The sequence below is a fragment of the Lissotriton helveticus genome, chromosome 5_1 (genome assembly GCF_964261635.1).
Source record: "Lissotriton helveticus chromosome 5_1, aLisHel1.1, whole genome shotgun sequence".
Taxonomy (NCBI): Eukaryota; Metazoa; Chordata; class Amphibia; order Caudata; family Salamandridae; genus Lissotriton; species Lissotriton helveticus.
Window position 1 is genome coordinate 1,899,626,219 of NC_136065.1, and position 21,745 is coordinate 1,899,647,963.

A 21,745-nucleotide genomic window follows, 5' to 3' on the forward strand; every position below is an offset into this window, starting at 1 on the left:
CTGGAAGCAGAACGTCAACTAAACATACCCCAAAATTACAGCAAACTTACATCAAATCCAATGACTAGAATGATGTCTGAATTACATGGAAACCTAAAGAACTGGCATAGGAAGGGTTTGATCAATGAGGATGAAATGAAATATATGATCACAGAATTTCCAATCACCCCGTGCATATACTTCCTGCCAAAGATCCACAAAACCCTGATCAACCCGCCCGGCAGACCTATCGTTTCCTCCTGCGATTCCCTTTACGAAAAAGTATCGAGATATGTAGACACCTTTCTCGCACCCATTGCCAAGAGTATGCCTTCGTATCTGAAGGATACTGGTGATTTTTTGAGAACCCTCATGGACATTTCATGGAACCCAGGCTATCTTTTGGTGACAATAGATGCTGTATCCCTGTACACATCGATAAGACATGATGTGGGAATGAAAGCCTGTAAATATTTCTTACAACAACGTAGCATTAAAGAAATAGAGCACACCTCAATGCTTCTACAGATGATACAACTCTGTCTTACCAACAACATCTTTCTTTTCAACAATACCCTGTACAGACAAGAGTGCGGAACAGCCACGGGGATTTCTTTTTCTCCCAATTATGCAAATGTGACCATGGGATATTGGGAGAAGATGATCGCATGGAATACAACTGACCAAGAAGAACTGGACCGGATCATCTTATGGGTCAGATATATTGACGACCTCTTTCTGATTTGGAATGGAACTGATGAACAATTCCAAAAGTTTTTCACTACTTTAAATCAGAATGAGGAAGGTCTACAGTTCACCTGTTCAACAAGCAGTGAAGAAATTGACTTTCTAGACACCAAAGTATATGTCTCGGAAGGTAAATTGGAAACTACACTATTCAGAAAAAAAACGGCGACCAATAGTGTACTCCATGGTAATAGTTTCCACCCCAAATCATTACTCAAAAGCATCCCCTATGGAGAGTACATAAGATTGAAAAGAAATTGCTCTAAACCAGAAGAAGCCGAAAAAAAGATATGTGAAAGCAGAACAAGATTCCTAGCAAGAGGATACAAGGACTATGTATTAAAAGACTCCAAAAAAAAGGCAGACAAAATCAGCAGAGCTGAAACGCTCATTGAAAAACAGAAACCCCGACAGGATAAAGATCCACCCAGATTTGTCACGACTTATAACAAGGAAAGTGGCATTATTGCCAAGAAATTGAACAAATATTGGCATCTGATCAGCAGTGACCCGGATGTAGGACCTCTAGTGGACAAACACCCATCAATCACGTACAAAAAAAACACGTCTTTGCAAAATCTGCTAGTTAAAAGTTTCTTCCAAGAAAAAGAACAACCCAAATGGTGGATGGAACAGAATGTTGGCTTCAAGCCATGCACGTCATGTAAAGCGTGCAAAATAGGCAGAAAAACAAAGACAGTACGAGAACCAGATGGAAAAGAAATGGCCATTAAGCAATACATAACATGCACATCAAAAAATGTGGTGTATGTCATAGAGTGCAAATGCGGTATGAAGTACATTGGGTCGACAACATGTATGCTGAAAAAAAGAATATTGGAGCACATACGTGCTGTGAAAAACCAGAATATGTTGTATGCCACTGCCAAGCACTTGACTGCCTGTCAAAATGGGGACTGGAGAGCCATGACCTTTTTCGGACTGAAAATGCTGTCTAAAACAGAGAGAGGAGGAGACACTGTCCGTCTCTTGCGACAAATGGAATCCCGCTTCATTGTCCGTTTTCGAACGAAACAGCCTAAAGGCATGAACTTCGGAGAAGATCTCCACATACATCTAGAGTGAAAGTGAACTCAGCTTAATTTGACTTTAAGACCAGGGTACTATACCCATTACAAGCCAACTTCGCTATAATTTATAAACCATAAAACAGAGTAATTCCTGAGTAAACATTACTTGTGGCGCTAAGTACTATACTAGTGATGTTAACATACCAGTCCTTTTGTTTGTCTTATATGTAAAAAAAATTTTTGCTAAAAACTACATATCCCATAATGCCACTTAACGGCTAATATGGGACAGTATATAATGTGAAAGCAAAAAAGGACTCACTAACCGTGAGAAAGGCCGTGAGGCTGAAACGCGTTGGTGGAGTGTTGTGAAATAAAGCAACTTTGAAAAAGTATCCAGTTGTGCTGCCCTTTCTGTACATAATATATATATATATATATATATATATATATATGTCTCCATGTGCCTGAGAGCTTTTCAGTGATGCATGCAGGATTGCCAATAAGGTTCCTTTTTGCATTCAACCTACTGGGGTTGTTCCCCAGTTTTACACTGCTCCCTTCTTGGTGTTCAGTTACTGAACGATATCTCTCTTCTGGACAAGGGTTACTTTCCTTCCAGTCGGAGGGTGTGGTCTAGAATTCTGAGATTCTTCCTCCCATTCTACGCCTTGGTACGTTGGTGCCTCTACTGCCCCTTCCTTCAGATGTGCCTCCTTCTTTAGGTATCACCCTATATTATATCAGCTGGGCATGTGGGACGGCTCTTCTTATGTCATTCGTCCTAGGTGTACACTCTGCGTATCTGTATTTTGTGTATTGGTTCTCACCTTAGTCTTCAGGCTGCCTGGTAGGGCAGTCTAATGCTTATTTTAGCTACGCCACCTTGTGGTCTCTGTGGCTGTTTGCTCTGTGCATGTTTTTGTGGTGGCCCGCATCAGCGTGCTTCAGATTGTTCCTGTTCCCCCTTTTGGGACTCGGTGTACACTTGGCGTGTTTCTTGTTTCCGCCTGCACTTCCAAAAACATTGCCGAGTTCTACCTCTTGATCTTTGGTTCTTGGCTGTAGCCTCTCTGGCCTTCCTTACGTGGGCTAGCCTGGTAGGCTCTGGTTACATCTCTTCATGTTTCTTCTTAACCTTTGGTCCGTGTTCACATAGTGCACCATTAAGCTGAGAATGGTCCTTCTTACTCTTTCTTTTATTCTGGTATATGGCCAGTGCCTATTCTACCGCTCATGCTCATACAGGTATGGTCTAATGCCATTCTGCAATTTTTGGGATGTCCTGCATCCCGTTATCTTTTGCTCTTCCGAGCTACTTTGGTTACTGTCTGGCTGTTCCGCCACAGGCTCCCTCATTGTCCATCACTCTGTTGCCAGCTTAAGTGCTTGGCGCGTTATGTTCTGTTGCAGACACACCTCCCCCTTGGGGTATGGCTGTGGTATCTATTCTAAGTTAAGGATTCTGCGGCTAGTTGTCTCTATCAGATGTACGAGCTACTTACCTTCGGTAACGATGTATCTGGTAAAGACGCTGTTTAGCTGTAGATTCCTTAACGCCCTCCCAGCCTCCCCGTTCTGCGAGGACCTTCCCAAGTGGGGTTCTCCACTGGTCTCTTTCAGTTACCATTGGTTTGTCTCTCACGGGTGCTCACATTGTTGCCATACACAGCTGACTACCTCCAAGGGGTTTCTTTCCTGTAAAATGGTGCCTTTTGATTCACCTTCACCAGGAGATTCATCTTCTTTTTCTTTTCTTTTCCTGCTGCCTTCCCTCCCTCCCGCCTTCTCTATTGACTCAGGGTTCTGGTCTCCTCTACAGTAGTCTTCTTTGGGGATCAGTTGACCTCTGTTTCAGACCTCCATTACTATAGGAGCAGTGCCAGTCTTTTCATACCTTTCGGCAGTGGACTGTTTTCTCTGTGCTCCGTTATTGCTGGACGACACAGTTCCACATGGTAATGACGATCTATTTCTGTCTGTTGAGATATTCTTCCCTTGTTGCACTTGGGGAAGGGTCTTCACTTCGCTTGAGGGTCTCTTTCTCACAGCTTTTTCACTTGTATGTAGGTTGTTTCTAATTCTGCCTTTTACGATGGTGTCTTGCACCATCCTCCTTTATTCACAGATTTTTCATTCCTCGCACACTGTTCCCATACTTTCACAGTTTGTTGTTGGTGGCACCGCGTTGTGCCGCGGAAAGGTTTCTCCGAAGAAAACTGGCATCAGCGAGCCGGGAGGGACTTATGACCTCGCTGAAGTCACGTACTTTGACGACGTCCGGGCGGGGTCGTGTGGCACCGCCCTCTGGTGCGTAGAGGTGCTGCTGCTGCAAAAAAAAGTCCGGATCCCGTCTGACGCCTGGGGAATTTCAAAGTTAAGGAATCAGTGGCTAGACAACGTCTCTACCAGATTCATCGTTACCGAAGGTAAGGAACTCTTACTTCAGGACGGAAGACCAAACTAAGATACTGGATATGGCTTTCGATGGGCTCTTGTTTGGCAAACAAATTGATGAGGCGCGCCTAACAATAAAAACCGCAAAAAACACAGTTGATGGACAGAATGTAGAACAATGTCATACATTCACCCCAGTACAAGGATCTGGCCCTAAATCCATCGTTTTTTTGCACTCCACACCACCCTGGGTTAGACACTGGCTATATGCAAATCAGCTCTGACCCTGTGCCTCGTGGGAACAGTCCAGTCCGAACAACCAAGCCATGTCTTTCCCAGACCGGAATCAAGCATCCAAGGACCGGTTTCTGGCTATCAGCCTTCATTCAGCCTGGATAGCTTGACTCCAGTGGTGTGGAGAGCCTGGGACTCACGTCTGAGCATACCCAGCCCACTCGGGGTGAAAATTGCAAAAAACACAGTTGATGGACAGAATGTAGAACAATGTCATACATTCACCCCAGTACAAGGATCTGGGCCTAAATCCATCGTTTTTTTGCACTCCACACCACCCTGGGTTTTTGCAATTTTCACCCCGAGTGGGCTGGGTATGCTCAGACGTGAGTCCCAGGCTCTCCACACCACTGGAGTCAAGCTATCCAGGCTGATGAAGGCTGATAGCCAGAAACCGGTCCTTGGATGCTTGATTCCGGTCTGGGAAAGACATGGCTTGGTAGTTCGGACTGGACCGTTCCCATGAGGCACAGGGTCAGAGCTGATTTGCATATAGCCAGTGTCTAACCCAGGGTGGTGTGGAGTGCAAAAAAACGATGTATTTAGGCCCAGATCCTTGTACTGGGGTGAATGTATGACATTGTTCTACATTCTGTCCATCAACTGTGCTTTTTAACAATAAAAACCGACACACAATTGGCGAAATCTTTAGGCACCCTGCTGTACAGGAAGGTGTCATTTAGGGAAGCCAGATGAGGCTGATTCACCGCCTACAGAGGTGGCTTTCAAAGGACCCACCAATATCAGGCCTATCAGCCACAATGCAGACAGAACTACCAGCCTACGGCATAACGTCAACCATCAACAGCTAGTTTCTCTCGCCTAAGGGGGCGGCAAGAGAACACCCACCCATGACACCGGCAGAAAACAATGAACAAGATCAGGTACCAGATTCCCATCCTTCTCATCCCATGGGTGTGAGAATTTCCAACTATTTACAGCAGTGGAAGGACAAAACTACAGACCAAAGGGTATTGGATTCAGTAGCCTTTGGCCATACCCTGGAATTCAGAGAAACCACCTACTACTCCACCCAGGCGAGCCCCTCCCCCTCGTCTTCACTTAATACACATAGAGGCCATGGTCATGCTTTCCAAGGGAGCAATCGAAGAGGTCCCGTTGCTGCAAAGGGGACGAGGTTTTTACTTTTGTTTTTTCTTAATAAAAAAGAAATCTGGAGAATGGAGACTAATACTGGACCTCAGGAAGCTCAACATATTCCTAAGGAAAATAACATTCTGGATGGTAACACTGGCCGATATCCCACGTCGCCTCAACAAAGAGGACTTCATGACCTCCCTCGATTTGGAAGACTCATTCTTCCACATCCCCATCCATCGAAAAAGTCATGTTTACAGTAGCTGGTACCCACTACCAATTCGAGGTCCTTCCCTTTGGCCTGTAATCTGCACCAAGGATACTTACGAAGTGCTTCGCTCCAGTAGCTGCAGCTCTACGATCTCAAGGTCACCAAGTATTCCCCTACTCTGATGACTGGCTGCTGAAAGCACACAAGTCACCAATACTACAGAAGCTGGTCTGTTTCACAGTCTAGGACTGACAGTGAATCAAGACAAGTCATCATTTCTTAGGCGTGTGCTCATCAGTGATGGACCTCATCCTGTTGGCCCGGTCAAGGATGAGACCTCTTCAGGAGGAGCTTCAACATCAGTGGCTGCAAACATCAGAATCCTTCAGACATGCTACATATAACTCTGGTCATGAAGGAAGCCCTGCAATGGTGGTATCACAGGCCAAATCCCTTGAAATGTCTTACCTTTCTCCAATTGATTCCAGATTTTATTATAACAACGGACGCTTCTTTGAAAGGCTGGGGGCCACCTACAAGAGCTTCAGATTCAGGGTAAATGGTCCAGTACTCAAAAACTGAGACACATCAACAGTCTGGAGCTCAAAGCCATATTTCTCTACCTATAAGCTTTCTTACCAAGGATAGCAGGTGCCTCCGTGCTGGTTTGTAAGCCAATATGGGCAACATGTCCTACATAAACAGGGGGAACTAAATCTCTCACTCTATCGCAAGAAGCGTAAGAACTGTTGGAGTGGACAACAGAATATGGTATATCTCTCAAGGCCGAACATGTCCCTGGGCTACACGACACCCTAGCAGATGCCCTCAGCAGGGCATCAGACAGTTGCCACGAATGGGAATTGAATCAGTAGCAACTGGACAGAGTGTTTGCGCTGTGGGGAAGACCAGTGCTAGACCTCTTTGCCAGAACGGCCACTCCAAATGCTAGTCCTATGCCAGCAGGTTCCCTCTCCCAGGATCATTAGGAAAGGCCCTTTTGATGCGATGGTCCCGGATATATGCCTACGCCTTTCCCCTATCCCATTGATCCCCAGGGTACTTGTCAAAACAAAAGCAGAGCGCTGCCGCCTGATACTAATAGCCACTAAGTGGTGGTTCCCGGAACTTCCTCATCTGAGTCCAGGCACATACGCCTGCAGCCATCGCCATCTCTCCTGACCAGGGACAGGGGCCAGGTATTTCATCCAGAACCAACATCTCTTCACTTACATGCTTGGCTCCTGAGTTCTTGGAGTTCAGGGACATGAATGTCTCTCAAGAATGCAGGGACATTCTAGCATGGTCTAGAGCTGAAAGTATTAATAAAACACAGGAGCTTAAATGTAAATTGTTTAGTTGGCACCAGAAGCAGAACCATTTCCATCTGTTTCAAGCATCTCCTGATTAGGATTTTGCCATATCTACTCTCCTTAGCACAATCAGACCTTAAATTCGCTTCAGTCCAAGTGCACCTAGCCTCAATCTCTCGGTACAGAAGTGCCACTCCGGCTCCTTCCCTCTGTGCCACTAGTCTAATGAAAACATTTATGAACGGTCTTTTCCACACCTTCCCTCCAGTGCGGGCACCCCATCCAGAATGGAAACTCAACATGGTTCTCATACAATTGATGAAGCAGCATTTGAGCCAATTCACAGAACTGAATTGAAATTCCTCACTTGGAAGGTACCTCTCCTCCTGGCTCTCTTCGGCGAGGAGGGTTAGTGAAATACAAGCATTCGCTATATAAAAACACAATAATTCAGGTCACAGAGGACTTTATCCTAAGTCCCATCTAAGTTTCTTCTTAATGAACCAGTACTTGTCGTTCTTTCTTCCCAAATTCAATTACATCAGCTGACCGGGCATTACATAAGCTTGATATCAAACGGTGTCTCCGATTTTACCTGCAAAGAACAAAGGCCATTCGAAATATTGGTCAGTTGCTTGTGGCTTACCGTCCAGTCCGGGAAGGAACAGCATTCACAAAAGCCACTGTTGCTAGATGGGTTTCCGCGACAGTTCAGTTTTATCACAATAAGGCTACCAGACCTTTAACAGGAAAGACTAAGGCACCCTCTACGAGACCAGCAGGTGTCCGTATTACGCCATTTGTTCAACTAAGGTGAGCCTCTTTCTAGTAAGAAGGATTCTTTATATAAATGTATATATGCATATGATGTATCTATTTGTAATAAATATAGTGATTTGTTGTTTTGCATTTTTTCCTTATGACAAGATTAAGTCATGTTTTAAAAAAGCTCTCCAAGTACCATTAGTATAGGTTTAAGAAGTCGAAAAAAGATTATGTACAAGAACATGAGTATCTTCTCTGCGCCTACACGTATGTTACCTCATTCTCTAGTTTAATGCATGGTAGAGCATTTCCTTTTTCTTTCTTCAGACTACATATATATCGACATTTACAACATTGGAAGGGTATCTGTTTTGCTATACTGGCACGTATGTGTATACTTTACATTTCTGCTGGATACATCTGCCTGTGGATTCCTCACCTTTTAAATTACCCCTTGCACTGAATTCTCCATATCTCTCTCGCGTCAATGAGGACGTCCCCATGGAACGGCTCCGCTCACGACCATGCGCAACATCATCGGAGCCACCAGAAGACCTTGTTGGCGTGCTTACGTCGGTTCCCTTTTTTCTGCACCGTCGATGCGTTACGGTTTTTTCCAGGGCTTCCATTTCTACAGTGTTTCATTGTTACAGGTTCTCCTGAAATTGTAGCAGTGCGATGGCTGTTCAGAAGAAATCTGGATTTAAACCTTGTAGGCAATGCAGGTGTTCTATGTCCATCACTGACCTCATGATAATTGTCTTTGGTGCCTGTCGTCTGATCACCAGGTCAAGGGATGTTTGTGGTGCCCTCAGAGAGTGAGGCCAAATTTTTCATGGCCAAGGCATAGAAGCAGAAGCGGGGCCGAAGAAGGACTAGATCGAAGTCAGAGTATCCGATTCCGCACACCTAGAAGTCATCGAGGAAGCACAAGAAGCAGCAGCAGAATCATGGCTCCAGATGTTGCTCTTTTAAGGACAGGTTGCCGAAGTCGGCGTCTCAAGCTCCACGGTGTCACAGAAAGGATGAGGTTTCCCCTCCGCCTCCGGTGACTCTGGCACACTCTTCGACTCAGAGAGCTTCTCTGACGACCAGGGTTGTGACGCCTCTGAACACTCCGGCTCCAGTTTCTCTGGCACCTCAGCCAGAACCGGTCTTACAGCCTCGAGCTGTTCCCGAACAGGAGGTTTTAGATCTGTACCCACCCTTTCCGGCTCCTGGTACGGATCCTTTGCATTTTTTAAAGGCGATGTATGGCATGTTCCCCAGAGCAGCTAACCCTTCTTGGGTGCCTGTTGGCCCCATGGGGCCGCTAAGTTAAAAGTTGGGAGGATTACCACCTCATTTCGCACAGGCACCTTTCATGCCGTTCTTGCTATTACCCCGAGTTGGCCTCTCCGACGCAGACGCTCTCAATGTCTGTGCAATCCCAGGAGGGGAGAATGGAATATTCTCAGGTGTCGTCTCGGCTTTGGTTTGTGACTTCAACTGTCCCTGTAGATCCGTTGACGCCGGCCCTAAAGCCGCCGACACAGATACCCAAGTTGAGGTCTAGAAGAGAGGCACAGGCATCTCGAGGAGGAAGAATTCCAGGAGCAACAGGAGGGGGGGGGGGGGTGTTATTGATCTCATGCAGAAGTTTGAGGGGCTTCCAGAGGCTAGTGGGCTTGATATGTCTCCAGAGTGGGAATGCTCTTCTCCTTGGGGTCTACCTTCTCAAGAGATCTCTTCTTACTAATCTATTACCAGAAAAGCTGCTGATCTCCTGGACTTACAGTTGACCTTTGCTGAAATGAAGTAAAACATCCTAACAGAGGTTCTTCACTCCATCTGTGACCGAGCCTCTGCTCCCATTTAATGAGGCTTTGACGTTGCCCATATCAGAAGTATGGCAGAAGTCAATATCTGCCCCTTCTGTGTCCAGATCGGTGGCGCCTGGGGATCCGGCCTTTTATCAGCACACCAGTCTCCTGAGAGCTTCGTGGGTCAGGCGTCATGTTCTAAAAGCAATCTTCTGGCGCTTTTACAACAGACGCCTAGAGATAGGGATTCTAAAAAGATGGAACACCCAGGGAGTAAGGTATTTTCCTCCACCAGTATTGCTTTAAAATCGAAAAATGCAACATACATACTGGGTCGCTACATTCATGCCTTAATGTATTCGGTCAACGAGGTGATGCGAAACCTCCAGAGGATGTTCAGAGACACTTTGCAGAGGTTCTGTCAGATCTTCAAGCTGCAGCCTGTCAAGTTATTCAATCGGGGCTTGACACAGCTGACTCTGTTGCTAGGGTGATGGGTTCCTCAGTGGCAACTACGAGGCACGCCTGGCTAAGGGGGGTCTGGTTTTTTACAGGATGTGCAGGCCACCCTTTTGGATTTACCCTTTGATGGCTCTCGACTCTTTGGAACCAAAGCGGACTCAGTGCTACAGCGCTTCAAATATAGTAGGGCCAGAGCAAGATCGTTAGGCCTGCAGTCCCAACCTAGAGGGTTTGGTTACCGTGGGTTTCGAGGGTTTGGCAAGGCTACTCCATTTCAGTCCCAGGAGCAGTAGCAGCAAAAACAGGCAAATCCACTGTGTAGATCATACAGAGGGAAAGGTAGAGGTTGCCTGCAGGGATCAGCTCGACGACAAGTCTCTTCATCCTCCCCTGTTCCCCCAACTGGTACCGCAGTGAAGCAGCTCTAGATACCCCCCTCCCCCCATATCTTAGAGCTTGTGGCTCCCGTGAGAGGTTTGGTGTCACATTTTCTACGAAATTGGAGATGTTTTACATCAGATCTCAGTGTTGGATCTCGTAGAAAATGGTTACGCCCTTCCTTTCTGGAAGTTTCCCCCTCCTTTCCCCCTTGCCAGGGCTGGTGTTTGGAGGACCATACGTTGCTCCTGCAACAAGAGGTTCTGTCTCTACTAGAGAAAGGTGCAATAGAGGTAGTTCCGGAGCAGGAAAGGGGTCAGGGATGCTACTCCCTGTATTTCCTGTTTCCCAAAAAGGGCAGGCGATTGAGACCGATCCTAGACCTCTGGATCTTTTTACCTCAAACAGGAGAGGTTCAAGATGTTGACCCTAACTCACGTTTTCCTGGTGCCGCAGCAGGAAGACTGAATGGTGTTGATAGATTTACAGGATGGCGTATTTTCACATTCCCATCCTGAAGCTGCATCGGAAGTATCTGTTTTACTGTGGGGTCTCAACACTATCAGAATGTGGTCCTTCCATTCGGTTACATCCGCACCACGGGTCTTCACAAAGGTGATGGCGGTGGTAGCCGCACATTTCAGAAGGTTGAGGTTTCTTGTTTTCCCCTACCTGTGTAACTGGCTACTCAAAGCAAGGTCTCCAGAAATGGTGCTGCATCTTGATGGGGTCCCCTTTGAACCACTACATAGTTGTCTATTGAGATTTCTAGCATTTAAGACAGTATTTCTGATTGCGATTACTTCTGCCAGGAGTGTTAGTGAGCTGCAGGCCCTTAGCGCTAAGCCTCCTTTTTACCTCAATACATGTGTATAATATGGTTCTTAGGACCAGAGGTTCTTTCCTGCCTAAGGTGGTCACTCCCTTCCATCTAGGACAATATCCTCCTCCCTGCACCCCCCCCCCCCCCCCCCACTCCCCCCCCCCCCCCCCCCCCCCCCCCCCCCCCCCCCCCCCTCAACCTTCCAAAAAGGAGAGACTTCACTGCCTGGACCCCAAGAGGACGGTCCGCTTCTACCTGGACAGGACAAAAGACTTCAGGTTGAAAAGCCAAATTTTCATCGGCTATGTGGGCATGATTAAGGGCAAGGCTGTCCTCAAGAGAAAGCTGTCCAGGTGGATCATCCTCTGCATCAAGATCTGCTACGCCTTGGCCAAGAAGGAGCCTCCTGTAGGTATTCAAGCTCATTCAACCAGAGCTAAGTTGTCTTCTTTGGCTCTAGTTAGAGGTGTCCCTGTTGTAGACCTCTGTAAGGCGGCAACTTGGGCCTCCCTCCACACTTTAGCGAAGCATTACTGCTTAGACTCATAGGTGAGGAGGGACGGCCACTTTGCACATTCTGTGCTGCAGGATTTTTCGGTATAGATTGGCGGGCACCCTCCTCCGGGAGCGCGATTGCTTGGAAATTCAATTCAAAGGGTGAGGAATCCACAGGCAGATGCATTCATGAGAAGAACAAGTTACTTACCTTCGGTAACGATTTTTCTGGTGGATCTGCCTGTGGATTCCTCACTGTTGCACCCACCTCCCTGTTGCCTGCCTATTTATACCGAAAAAATAATTAGCATGAAATTTGTTTTATGTTTATTCAAAAAAATATGCTTTTCACTAGGAAATGTCAGTTTTAGAATTTCCAGTTTTTCTTCTTTAAGTTGTATACTCGTGAAATGTTGGCGATTCACTTGTTCGCCTCGAAGGCCCAAAAAAAAAGTGTGGAACTGACATCAGCACACTGACAAGGTCTTCTTATGATCTTTGACATTACTGCTTGCAATTCTGAATAAAGCATGTGAATCTATGAAAGATACCCCAATACTGGATAAGGAAATAAGTTACTTACCTGTAGCTAAGGTTATCCCGTATTGGTATCCTTCATAGATTAGCAAATCAAAAGGGAGAGAGAGGACTAGGTAAGCCAGTCCGGGTCCCCTGGTTATATGTAGAGATATCAATATAGGACTAGCTATGTTGTGTTAGAGGAAACTCAGAAGGTATATCTGTAGGCAAACCCTTAGGTTTGGTCATGAAGCCCTCACACACCAACCTAGTTGGTGTCATGCTTCATCATCGGGCCCACCACAGTGACACCGAATGTGTCCCGGGTGTGCTGCGACTCCAGATTACTGAGGAGCTGGTATTCTTACTGAGTGTGCAGTGTTGGTGAGAATGAAGATGAAAGGTTTTAAAAGCTATACAGGTGGTCCCAGTTCCCGAGGGTAAGAGGTAAATTTAATACCTGGGCCCCTGTTGGCAAGATAAAAAGGCTGTGGACGATGTGGAGTATATTAGGGGCTCCTACGTCCTTGTGGTCTACATGTTTCAGCCAGGCCTTTTGATTAAAACTGGCTTTCCTCAGGACCAAATGAGTATGTGTGGGTGAAAATGTGTGGGTGAAAATAAACTATATTAAGTGAAAGTGTGTGGTAAAAAAGTGTTGCACTCGCTAAGGTGCCGTACGTGTAAGAGGGGGATTCCCTCTGCTTTAACTTGCTACATTGACAATGACATTCGGGACACTGGAGCAGGACGATAGGTCGCAGGAACCGCTGATCGGAAATACCGATCTTCTTTCCCTCCCTGCCAAGTGACCCATGAGGCTTTAACAGCAAGTAGCAAGTTAAAGCAGAGGGAATCCCCCTCTTACACGTACGGCACCTTAGCGAGTGCAACACTTTTTTACCACACACTTTCACTTAATATAGTTTATTTTCACCCACACATACTCATTTGGTCCTGAGGAAAGCCAGTTTTAATCAAAAGGCCTGGCTGAAACATGTAGACCACAAGGACGTAGGAGCCCCTAATATACTCCACATCGTCCACAGCCTTTTTATCTTGCCAACAGGGGCCCAGGTATTAAATTTACCTCTTACCCTCGGGAACTGGGACCACCTGTATAGCTTTTAAAACCTTTCATCTTCATTCTCACCAACACTGCACACTCAGTAAGAATACCAGCTCCTCAGTAATCTGGAGTCGCAGCACACCCGGGACACATTCGGTGTCACTGTGGTGGGCCCGATGATGAAGCATGACACCAACTAGGTTGGTGTGTGAGGGCTTCATGACCAAACCTAAGGGTTTGCCTACAGATATACCTTCTGAGTTTCCTCTAACACAACATAGCTAGTCCTATATTGATATCTCTATCCTTCATAGATTGACATATAACCCACCTTCCTCCCCATACAGGCTTTCCTCTCTTGTTTTATGAGATATTTACTTCCCACTAGTGCTTGGAAAATCTGAGGGACACAGCCTCTGCTAAGAGTATTCAGAGGGTGCTGACAGCTGATTGGCTTTTTAACAAGCATTTGCAATGCAATAGGTCTCGCATTATTAAAGTTAGAGCTATTGGCATTGTAAATGGCAATGCCTTTTATTTATGTTTTTGCTTTTAAAACATAAATAAAAGGCATTGTCGTTTTCAATGCTAATAGCTGAAACTTTCGCAAAAGTGAGACCTATTGCATTGCAAATGCTTGTTTAAAGGACGCCCCAGACACTTCTTCCCCAACCTACCAACCTTCAGCGATAGGACAAAACTGCAAGATTATCTTAGCAAGTCCATACCTGAATACAGCGTGCTTAGAAGAGCAGCACATGCGCTGCTTAGGATCGAAGTAACAAAATTTCTGTTTTAATAGCTTTATACAATATGCTCGGGTATACAGGAAAGAGCTGGCAGTGTTGGATAGTTGTCAGGGGCTATTTATTCGTTTTTGTGTTAAGCGCTACACATTTAGCAAGTCCATACCTGAATGCGAACATCGCCGCCGGCCTGCGACCAGGAAGTCAGGCAGGCCGGGCGCGACAACCGGAAACAGGAAGTAGGAGGACGGGAGCCTACCCTGCCTCCCACGGAAGAGCCGCGATTGTTTGGAGCACCGGAGCAGGAAGGAGCCTACCCTGTGCCCCGGTGCCGAAGGAGGGAGGAAGAGTCCTGCTGCCGGGCCCTACAGCTGCCGATGAGAGGAGAGCCGCCGCACGAAGGAAGCCGGTGAGTGGGGCTTCGCCTTGTTGCTGAGCTGCGAGGGCGGGGGGCATGTGTGTGTGTGCGCACGTGCGGCGGCGGGGAGCTGTGTATGTGTGTGAGCGTTTGTGTATGTGTCTTGGAGTCTGTGTGTATGCGTGTGTGTGTGACTGTGGGGGGGGTGTATGTGAGCGAGTGTCTGTCTGTCTGTGTATATGCGCGCGCTTGTGCACGGCGCGGGACGGAACGTGCGCGTTCGCGCACCCAAATCTGGTAGAAACGCTCGTAACACCCTTTTGTCCCTCATTCCCCCGAGACAGGCAACATTAAGTCTCCAGCTGGACGCATCCTTCGGGTGCAGTACCAGCTAGACCTAAAAAGGACATAAGCTTTTAAATGAATGACCTAATGCCATTATAGTCTATGGCAATTGTTGATAACTGCTTGATTATGTTACTGTTCAGAAAAGGGGGTGGTGATGGACAGAGCATCTGAATTAAGCAGAACACTCATACCCAGTCCCCATGATGCACTGGGCCAGGGACAGACTAATTTGCATATAGCCAGGTTCTGAGCTGGGATGGGGCAGTGAGCTAAATAACGGTGATGGATCAAGCCCTGATCTTTGGACTGGGTAAGAGTGGTCTGCTTAATTCAGACACTCTTCATCACCACACCTTTTTCTGAATCGTGATTATGTTACTGTGGCACTCCCAACTAGACAACAGGGAATGGTTCACGTATGTGAATCTATGAAAGATGGCAATACTTGATAACCGTATTTACAGGTAAGTAACTTGTTTTCTACCTCTACCTGTATAAATGTACATCTGCTCTACATAGGTTCAACTGGTTGCTCCTGAGGGTTTCGTGGCCTGGGCAAAGCCTAATTGGAACAGATCATCGCAAGCCTCAGATTTGTGACCTATTACAGGCGCCCAGAAGTAGGCAGCTTCACCTCAAACTCCTTTTCTCGTCCAGTCTGTGTACTTAATCATCATACGTAATGCCTTTTGATTTAGGCGGCACTCAGATCATCTTTTTGACACTTGAAAATGTTTTAAAAATAAGCTTTGCTATATTTCTGTGTAAGATGAGGCTTTTGAAAGATCGGAATTTCATGCACTGTTGCCGGTAGAGAGCCTAGAATTGCAAGGCATACAAGATTTCCTACTTTTTTATCGTGCTTACTTCTTATGATTTCAATTGCATATTAGAATTTAATAGCCAAGTAAGGAATATAAAGTTGAGCTACAGGAAGTAAGATTACACTTTGTTGTTCAACAGTTTCTTTAGCTACTTTAGGTTACTGATGCCTATCCCAAATTATTTTTTAAGGGTTTGCTAAACTGTTCATTCTCTCCATAAAGGAGGAGCGTTCCAAAACTAGCCCCAGTCCAACTGTTTTATTGTACAAGCTGTATTCTAAAACCTAATTATTTTTACTGCGCTTGTTTCATATCAGCTGGACCGAGTGGTGACGGAGCAAAAGCAAACAGTCCTGTGTTAGCAGGTTTGCAAACCGGTCTTGAAAAAGTCGATTGTTACAACTTATTGGTCCTGTATATTGCCATTATCAAAAGTAACTTCAAGTTCAGAATAACTTTCCAGCTTTACAAATCCAGAGGCTAGAACGGAGTTAAGCTGACTTTATATAAATAGACCTATGAACAGCCATCTAGTTAGTATCTGTAAGGGCAGGAAACATGTGGTTTGTAACCCTCATTGTTTTAATTAGTAGTGTGCTCCATATCACACTCAATATTTAGACATGTAAAGCATTGGAGTGGTTGTTTCTCTTCACTATTTGTATAACATGACAAATAATTAGTTCCATTTTGGCACATCAAAGTTCTTTGTTTAAAAAAAAAACCCAAAGAAGTAACTAATTATAAATCCTATTTAATATCTACTGCACAGGCATTCGTTTTTTCTCATCTGGTTTTGCTACACTTGCGTGAGGTATTGAACTTGAAATGCCTGTATTGCTGAGAGAACCCAAATCAGCCCTTGGAATTTTCAATGTGGCAAACCGGTTTGGCCCCATTTTCCCATCCTGAATTAGTTTCGTTGGCTTTGTAATATAGCGGAGTTGTAAGAACAACTTAATTTATTCCAGTTTTTGAGGGTTTTATTGATGCATTCTAGATGCAAACGCTGGTATTTTCAGAACATGAAGTTTAATCTTTGTTGAAATGCTGCCAAATTAACAATTTTAAAACTAAGCTGAAATATGGTTGGCTTGGTTTTTTCAGAGTTCAATGCAGTACCTGGCACAAGAATAGAACGCAGTTTGCTGTGCTCCAAAAATGTCAGTAGAATCTGTGGTAATCTGTTGAGTGAACTGGCTGTTTGTGAGGTGCCGAATCTGTGTATCCTCTGCACTACAGTGTGTTGTCACATAGGGTTATGATCTTATTAGTTGATGCCCCTAAACCTTACTTTTTCTTTTCTCATTTATATACGAGTAGTCTATTCAAGCATTTTATTATGCCCTTTTTGTTTCACCTTCTGATTAGAGTGAAGAAGCTGTTTGTTGGGTTTCCAGCAAGGATTCGTTTTATAGTAAATGTAAATTTATTACGCTCCAGGTTAGTTTTTGTCCAGTTGATGTCGTGTTGATCCCTATTCTCTAAATTTACTTCCACTTTTAGTTTAATCAGTTAACGTTCTGTAGAACAGATCTTTACCCTACCTTCCCCTCTTTACCTGCTTTCCTTCGTTGATGACTTTCTCAAAGATGATGACATTTCCCATAGACTTGTTTCTGCCACAGCTGGAAAGATTAAAGCATCAAACATCTGCAGTAGCCATATTTGACTGGCGGACTGTTGATGGTGGAAATGAATTTGTTACCTTAATGGAAAAAGCTCACTTGAACCTTATTAAATGTGTACATTTCAAGCAAGTCATTTTAATTGGGATTGCAAACTAGTTAGAAAAATGTTGCTGTTAAAACCTCTGCTCTAGGTAAGCCTTCCCTGTAGAATTCCTTGTATATCTTATTTGCTAATATATTTTTAATATTAACAATCTGCTGTTCCCATACATTTGTACCTTATTGTTGTAGCCAAGAAATTACCGAAGAATGAGCCTCAGAACACTCCTGGAGCCCCGGGGAGAAATCGAGGTGTGGATCTCCAAGAAAACAACCCGCCCCATCGGACCGCATGCTGCAGTAACTGAGCCTTTTGCCCCAAATCCAAAAAAGTTCTGTCCAAAAAAATAAAATATAGAAAAAAACATCACAAACAAGAGAGAATGACTTGACTGGAATCTGCATTAACCAATCGCACTTAAGACAGAGCAGCTGCTGTGATTTCTCCGTAAACCTCTGATCATTAACTGGAGGGGTAGTTCACCTGCACTTTCCTGTACAAATACTAATTCAATTTTAAGTCTTAAGTCTCTTTTTTTTAATATATATGAACTTTTGCTCTTCCCTTCTTTGCCTGGTGATGGATACAGTGTCCCAGCGTGTAACATCCTTCGAAACCTCCCTCTACCAAAAATGCCCTCCTGTTCCTCTCAATATTTCATTCTTTTTTGGTAGGTGGGAACTGGGGTGAGTATGGCATTAAGTGAGATTAATTGGGTATCAACAGCTTGAAAATGTCATTGCCCTAGCGGGTGTACCCATTGTTTGTAGTTTTTGATTTCCTGTAACCAAGGCCACCACAGGTAGAATTGTGTTAAAATGATTGTTGTAAAAATTCGAAAACTGCATCATGAACCCAGTTGGGAAATGGAGAGTACTTGTTAATGGCGATTTTCTCGTACTATTAAAGGACAGCTGACTTAATTCCCTCCTAGTTGGCTGTGAAAGTTGGACTCTTGGGGCGTTTAGAATGTTCAATAGCTACTTTCCATGCACCTCCAGAACTTGTCCTCTAGGAGCATGTTCTTTTAAAATGATTCTCGGAGGAAGGAAGGGAGAAAGTGAAGTAGTAGTGTTGGAGTGCTACCATAAACCAATGCCATTCTGGGTCAGCTGTCCAGCCTTCGAGTTCTGTAGCATGGCACGGAGTCCTCTCTGTTATGATACCAGAAGAGGAACAAAGTACAACGCTAAGTATTTCTAGGGATGTCATTTATTTCTGTTGTATTTGCATTTTCTGGTGTTTAGTTTTTTTGTGGTATTGCACAGGATTCAGAAATGAAGTGAGCGAATAGTATGATGGGGTCAGCGATCCCTGCCTATCCTGAAATAAAGTACTGTGTATCTCATGGTATTATGATGACAGATGGGCTGCGAGCCTAATAAAAGACTGCAGGTTATTCTGTGAGCAGTAAGCGGGTGTTTAAATGTAGCATTTCTGAAACTGGAGTGTTAACACTGTGATTGTGTTCTCACACCAATTGGTATGGCGGGTGCATTGCTTGAACAACATTTTACTGGCTCTCATAACTCTTGTTTCTTATCAAGATCAACTTCGCAGCTTTTTGAACCCTTCTCCAGTCATCCAAATTGCTACTTACAAGCTTAGGAACCTGAGAGGAATGAACCTGTTCCATCTTTGACTTGCATTGTACTATCAGTGGCAGTACGTTAACGTTTAACATCACGGTCTTACCTTGAAAAAAAGTGCAGGTTTTGAGCTCGAATGTGATAAATTGTCTTTTAATTAAAAGGTTGTATAGAATGAATTCTCTTTTATATGTTTCTGATTTCACCTCCCTGCTAAAGTGTCTGACTTCTTCCGTTATATTACTAAATTGGGAAGTTGAAGAGTTCTTTATCAAATGTTCATTCTTTCTCCAAGGTAACGTCTTTTCTGGAGTTGTACAGACATGGTAATAAAAAATATGTACTTGTTCATTATAGCAGTTAATCACCTCTCTAGATACAACAGATTTCATGCATGTTTTTTGATTTAGTAGGAGATCAGAAAAGCATTCCTACTTGTCATCACATGGCCTTGCCTCCCTGTGATGCCTGCTAGAACGGAAGCACATTAAAAAACCTTTATTTTTATCTGTTGGTTTTGTGCCCCAAATATTTGAATGGTTTTTGTTTCATTTGGACCAGGGATGGGGAAATTGTTGGCCTTGGTATGATGGATTGGTTTTCTGGAATGCTCTAGATTAATCACTAAACTAAATTCAGTCGCACAAGTTAGGCAGTCAGGCCAGCAATAACTTGCTCTATTCTGACCAGGCCATGATTGCCAGTAAACTGTGTCCATAAAATTGTTTGCTTGCTACTGTTCTATGCAAGTGACATGTACGTTCCTATTCGGCACAAGCTGGAAAAAACTACCACTCTTAAGTGGTAGCTGTTGAGGGACAACTCATACCAAGCAAGACTCTAAGGCTTTAAGACCATAGTCTATTGGGTGTCGCCCTAAGTACAAATTCAGTTAGTCTACCTGTGAGTAAAATGAGCAAGTTACGTTAAAATTCTGTTTAAAGGGAATGTTTTGTGGTTACAGTTGAAAGCTGGCACTTTGTATTTACATACAGCGGACATGAAAACATTTTGGTTGTTACCTCGGGTAGCAATTAATGTAAATAAAAAGAAAATATTCACAAAAACTCAGGGCTATCACTGTGAGATGCCTGATGTATTAACATAACGTTTATGGATGCACTTGTATGTTGGCTGATGCTACTGGTTATCCTGCAATGTTTGCCCTGTTAGACAACCACATGCTTGGAGTAGTCTTGACTTCTCCCACCTTTTTCGGTTATGGCCACTTTTTCACAGAATTCCTGTAACAAAAATGTTGGCTCCTAACACAGTGACATCTATTGCTGGTACAAAATAGCAGGGCAATGATTCAAGTTCTTTTTAGAGACACATGTAAAGAACCCTTGGGTATTTTTAACTTTTTTTGGCCTAACGCAGCCATGGATGCATTCTTGTACCACACTAATCCTAGCTGTTAGGCAGATGACCATCTACTCCCCAAAAAAATGTCAGCAGCTACTTTGGCCAGAAATCTATACGAGTGATCCTTATCAGTTTGTTCCAAGCAGGACCACCAGACTATTGGGAGAGCCTCCAGTCTGCTGCTGTGACCGGATGCCGCCTGACCACCAGTGTTACTAAGCAGGTGCCTCACATCTAACTGAAAAAGTGCGAGAGGGTTTGTCCACAGCAAATTGCATCCGCTGCTATCCTTTAAGGAAACAACATTCTTAGGAATATTCATAGCGGCTGAGCAATATATTTTGACCAAATGACTATTGTGTGTATTGAAAGTGGGGGAGCAGTTTCCTTTTTTCTCCTTTTCTATATTTTGTATTGTATGGTCTTTTCCAACTAGTAAATGGTCAGTATCTTCTGTATAGTACCTACTGAAACCCTCCATTGTCTGTATTATTTGTTTCTAAGTAGCATGACAAATTTACAGCCTATTTTTTCACTTATGGAATAATGCATTAACAATCCTAATTTCCAACCCTCATACGTTTTTCTTTTTCACAAGTGATTATCATGTTTGAAGGGGGAAAGCAAGACGTTAGGAATTTTGTTAAATAAAGCCACTAATGTTGTTAACGACTCACCCTTCGCACAAGCTGGCCTGACCATGTACAGTGATGGATAACAACATTTTGAATATTTGTCATTTTGTCTGTGTGAGCGGAAACAATCTGTATTATGGAAAACATAACATGTAATTATTCAAAATAAATTTGGAGGGAGCTATTAAAATTAAATCTCTTACTCGTGTTTAACCATTTCATGATGACTTATTTTCTCTAAATTTGCATTGTTCAAACATGTTTCCTGTTTGTGTTTGCTGCTGTGCTTCCATTAACATTTAAAATGTTGATATTGTGATCTTTGAGCTTACGTAGGCACGGCTATGACTTGGGAAGGCTGCGTTGAAGCAAACATTCGGCCGTTAGAAATCCTATAGTGATTGAATGATCAAATTGAAGCAGACCAACTTGCAAATATATTGTTTAAAATAAATTATACATATATGCCAGTGATTGTGTAATTATCCTATTTATTTCAGCTGTCTACACTTAGGACGATCACAGCACAAGTAATGTTTCTACTTGTGAATAATGCTTCTCCTTTCTATACCAATCAGTGATACAAGTGATATCATAGTGGATTTTGTAGAGCTCCAAATACTAGAGGTGCACCTTTCTTCATGCGCATATGCTTCAAGGTTAGCTTATTCCAGATCCAAAGTCCAGCTTTAATGTAAATTGGTAGAAGGTTCATATTATGTCCTACTTATAACTTTGCATTTCTACTTGTTTTTGTTAAAGTATT

General features: G+C 44.1%; 1 protein-coding gene across 1 annotated transcript in view; it reads left to right on the forward strand.

Annotated features, from left to right (window-relative positions):
- RAB5C (RAB5C, member RAS oncogene family) overlaps positions 1-21,449 on the forward strand; it is a 186,778-nt gene extending 165,329 nt beyond the window's left edge. The window contains exon 6 of the mRNA XM_078645406.1: positions 17,582-21,449. Coding sequence (XP_078501532.1) covers positions 17,582-17,697 — 116 coding nt within the window. The 3' untranslated portion in view covers positions 17,698-21,449. The remainder of the gene's footprint in view (positions 1-17,581) is intronic.
- Positions 21,450-21,745: the final 296 nt, after the last annotated feature.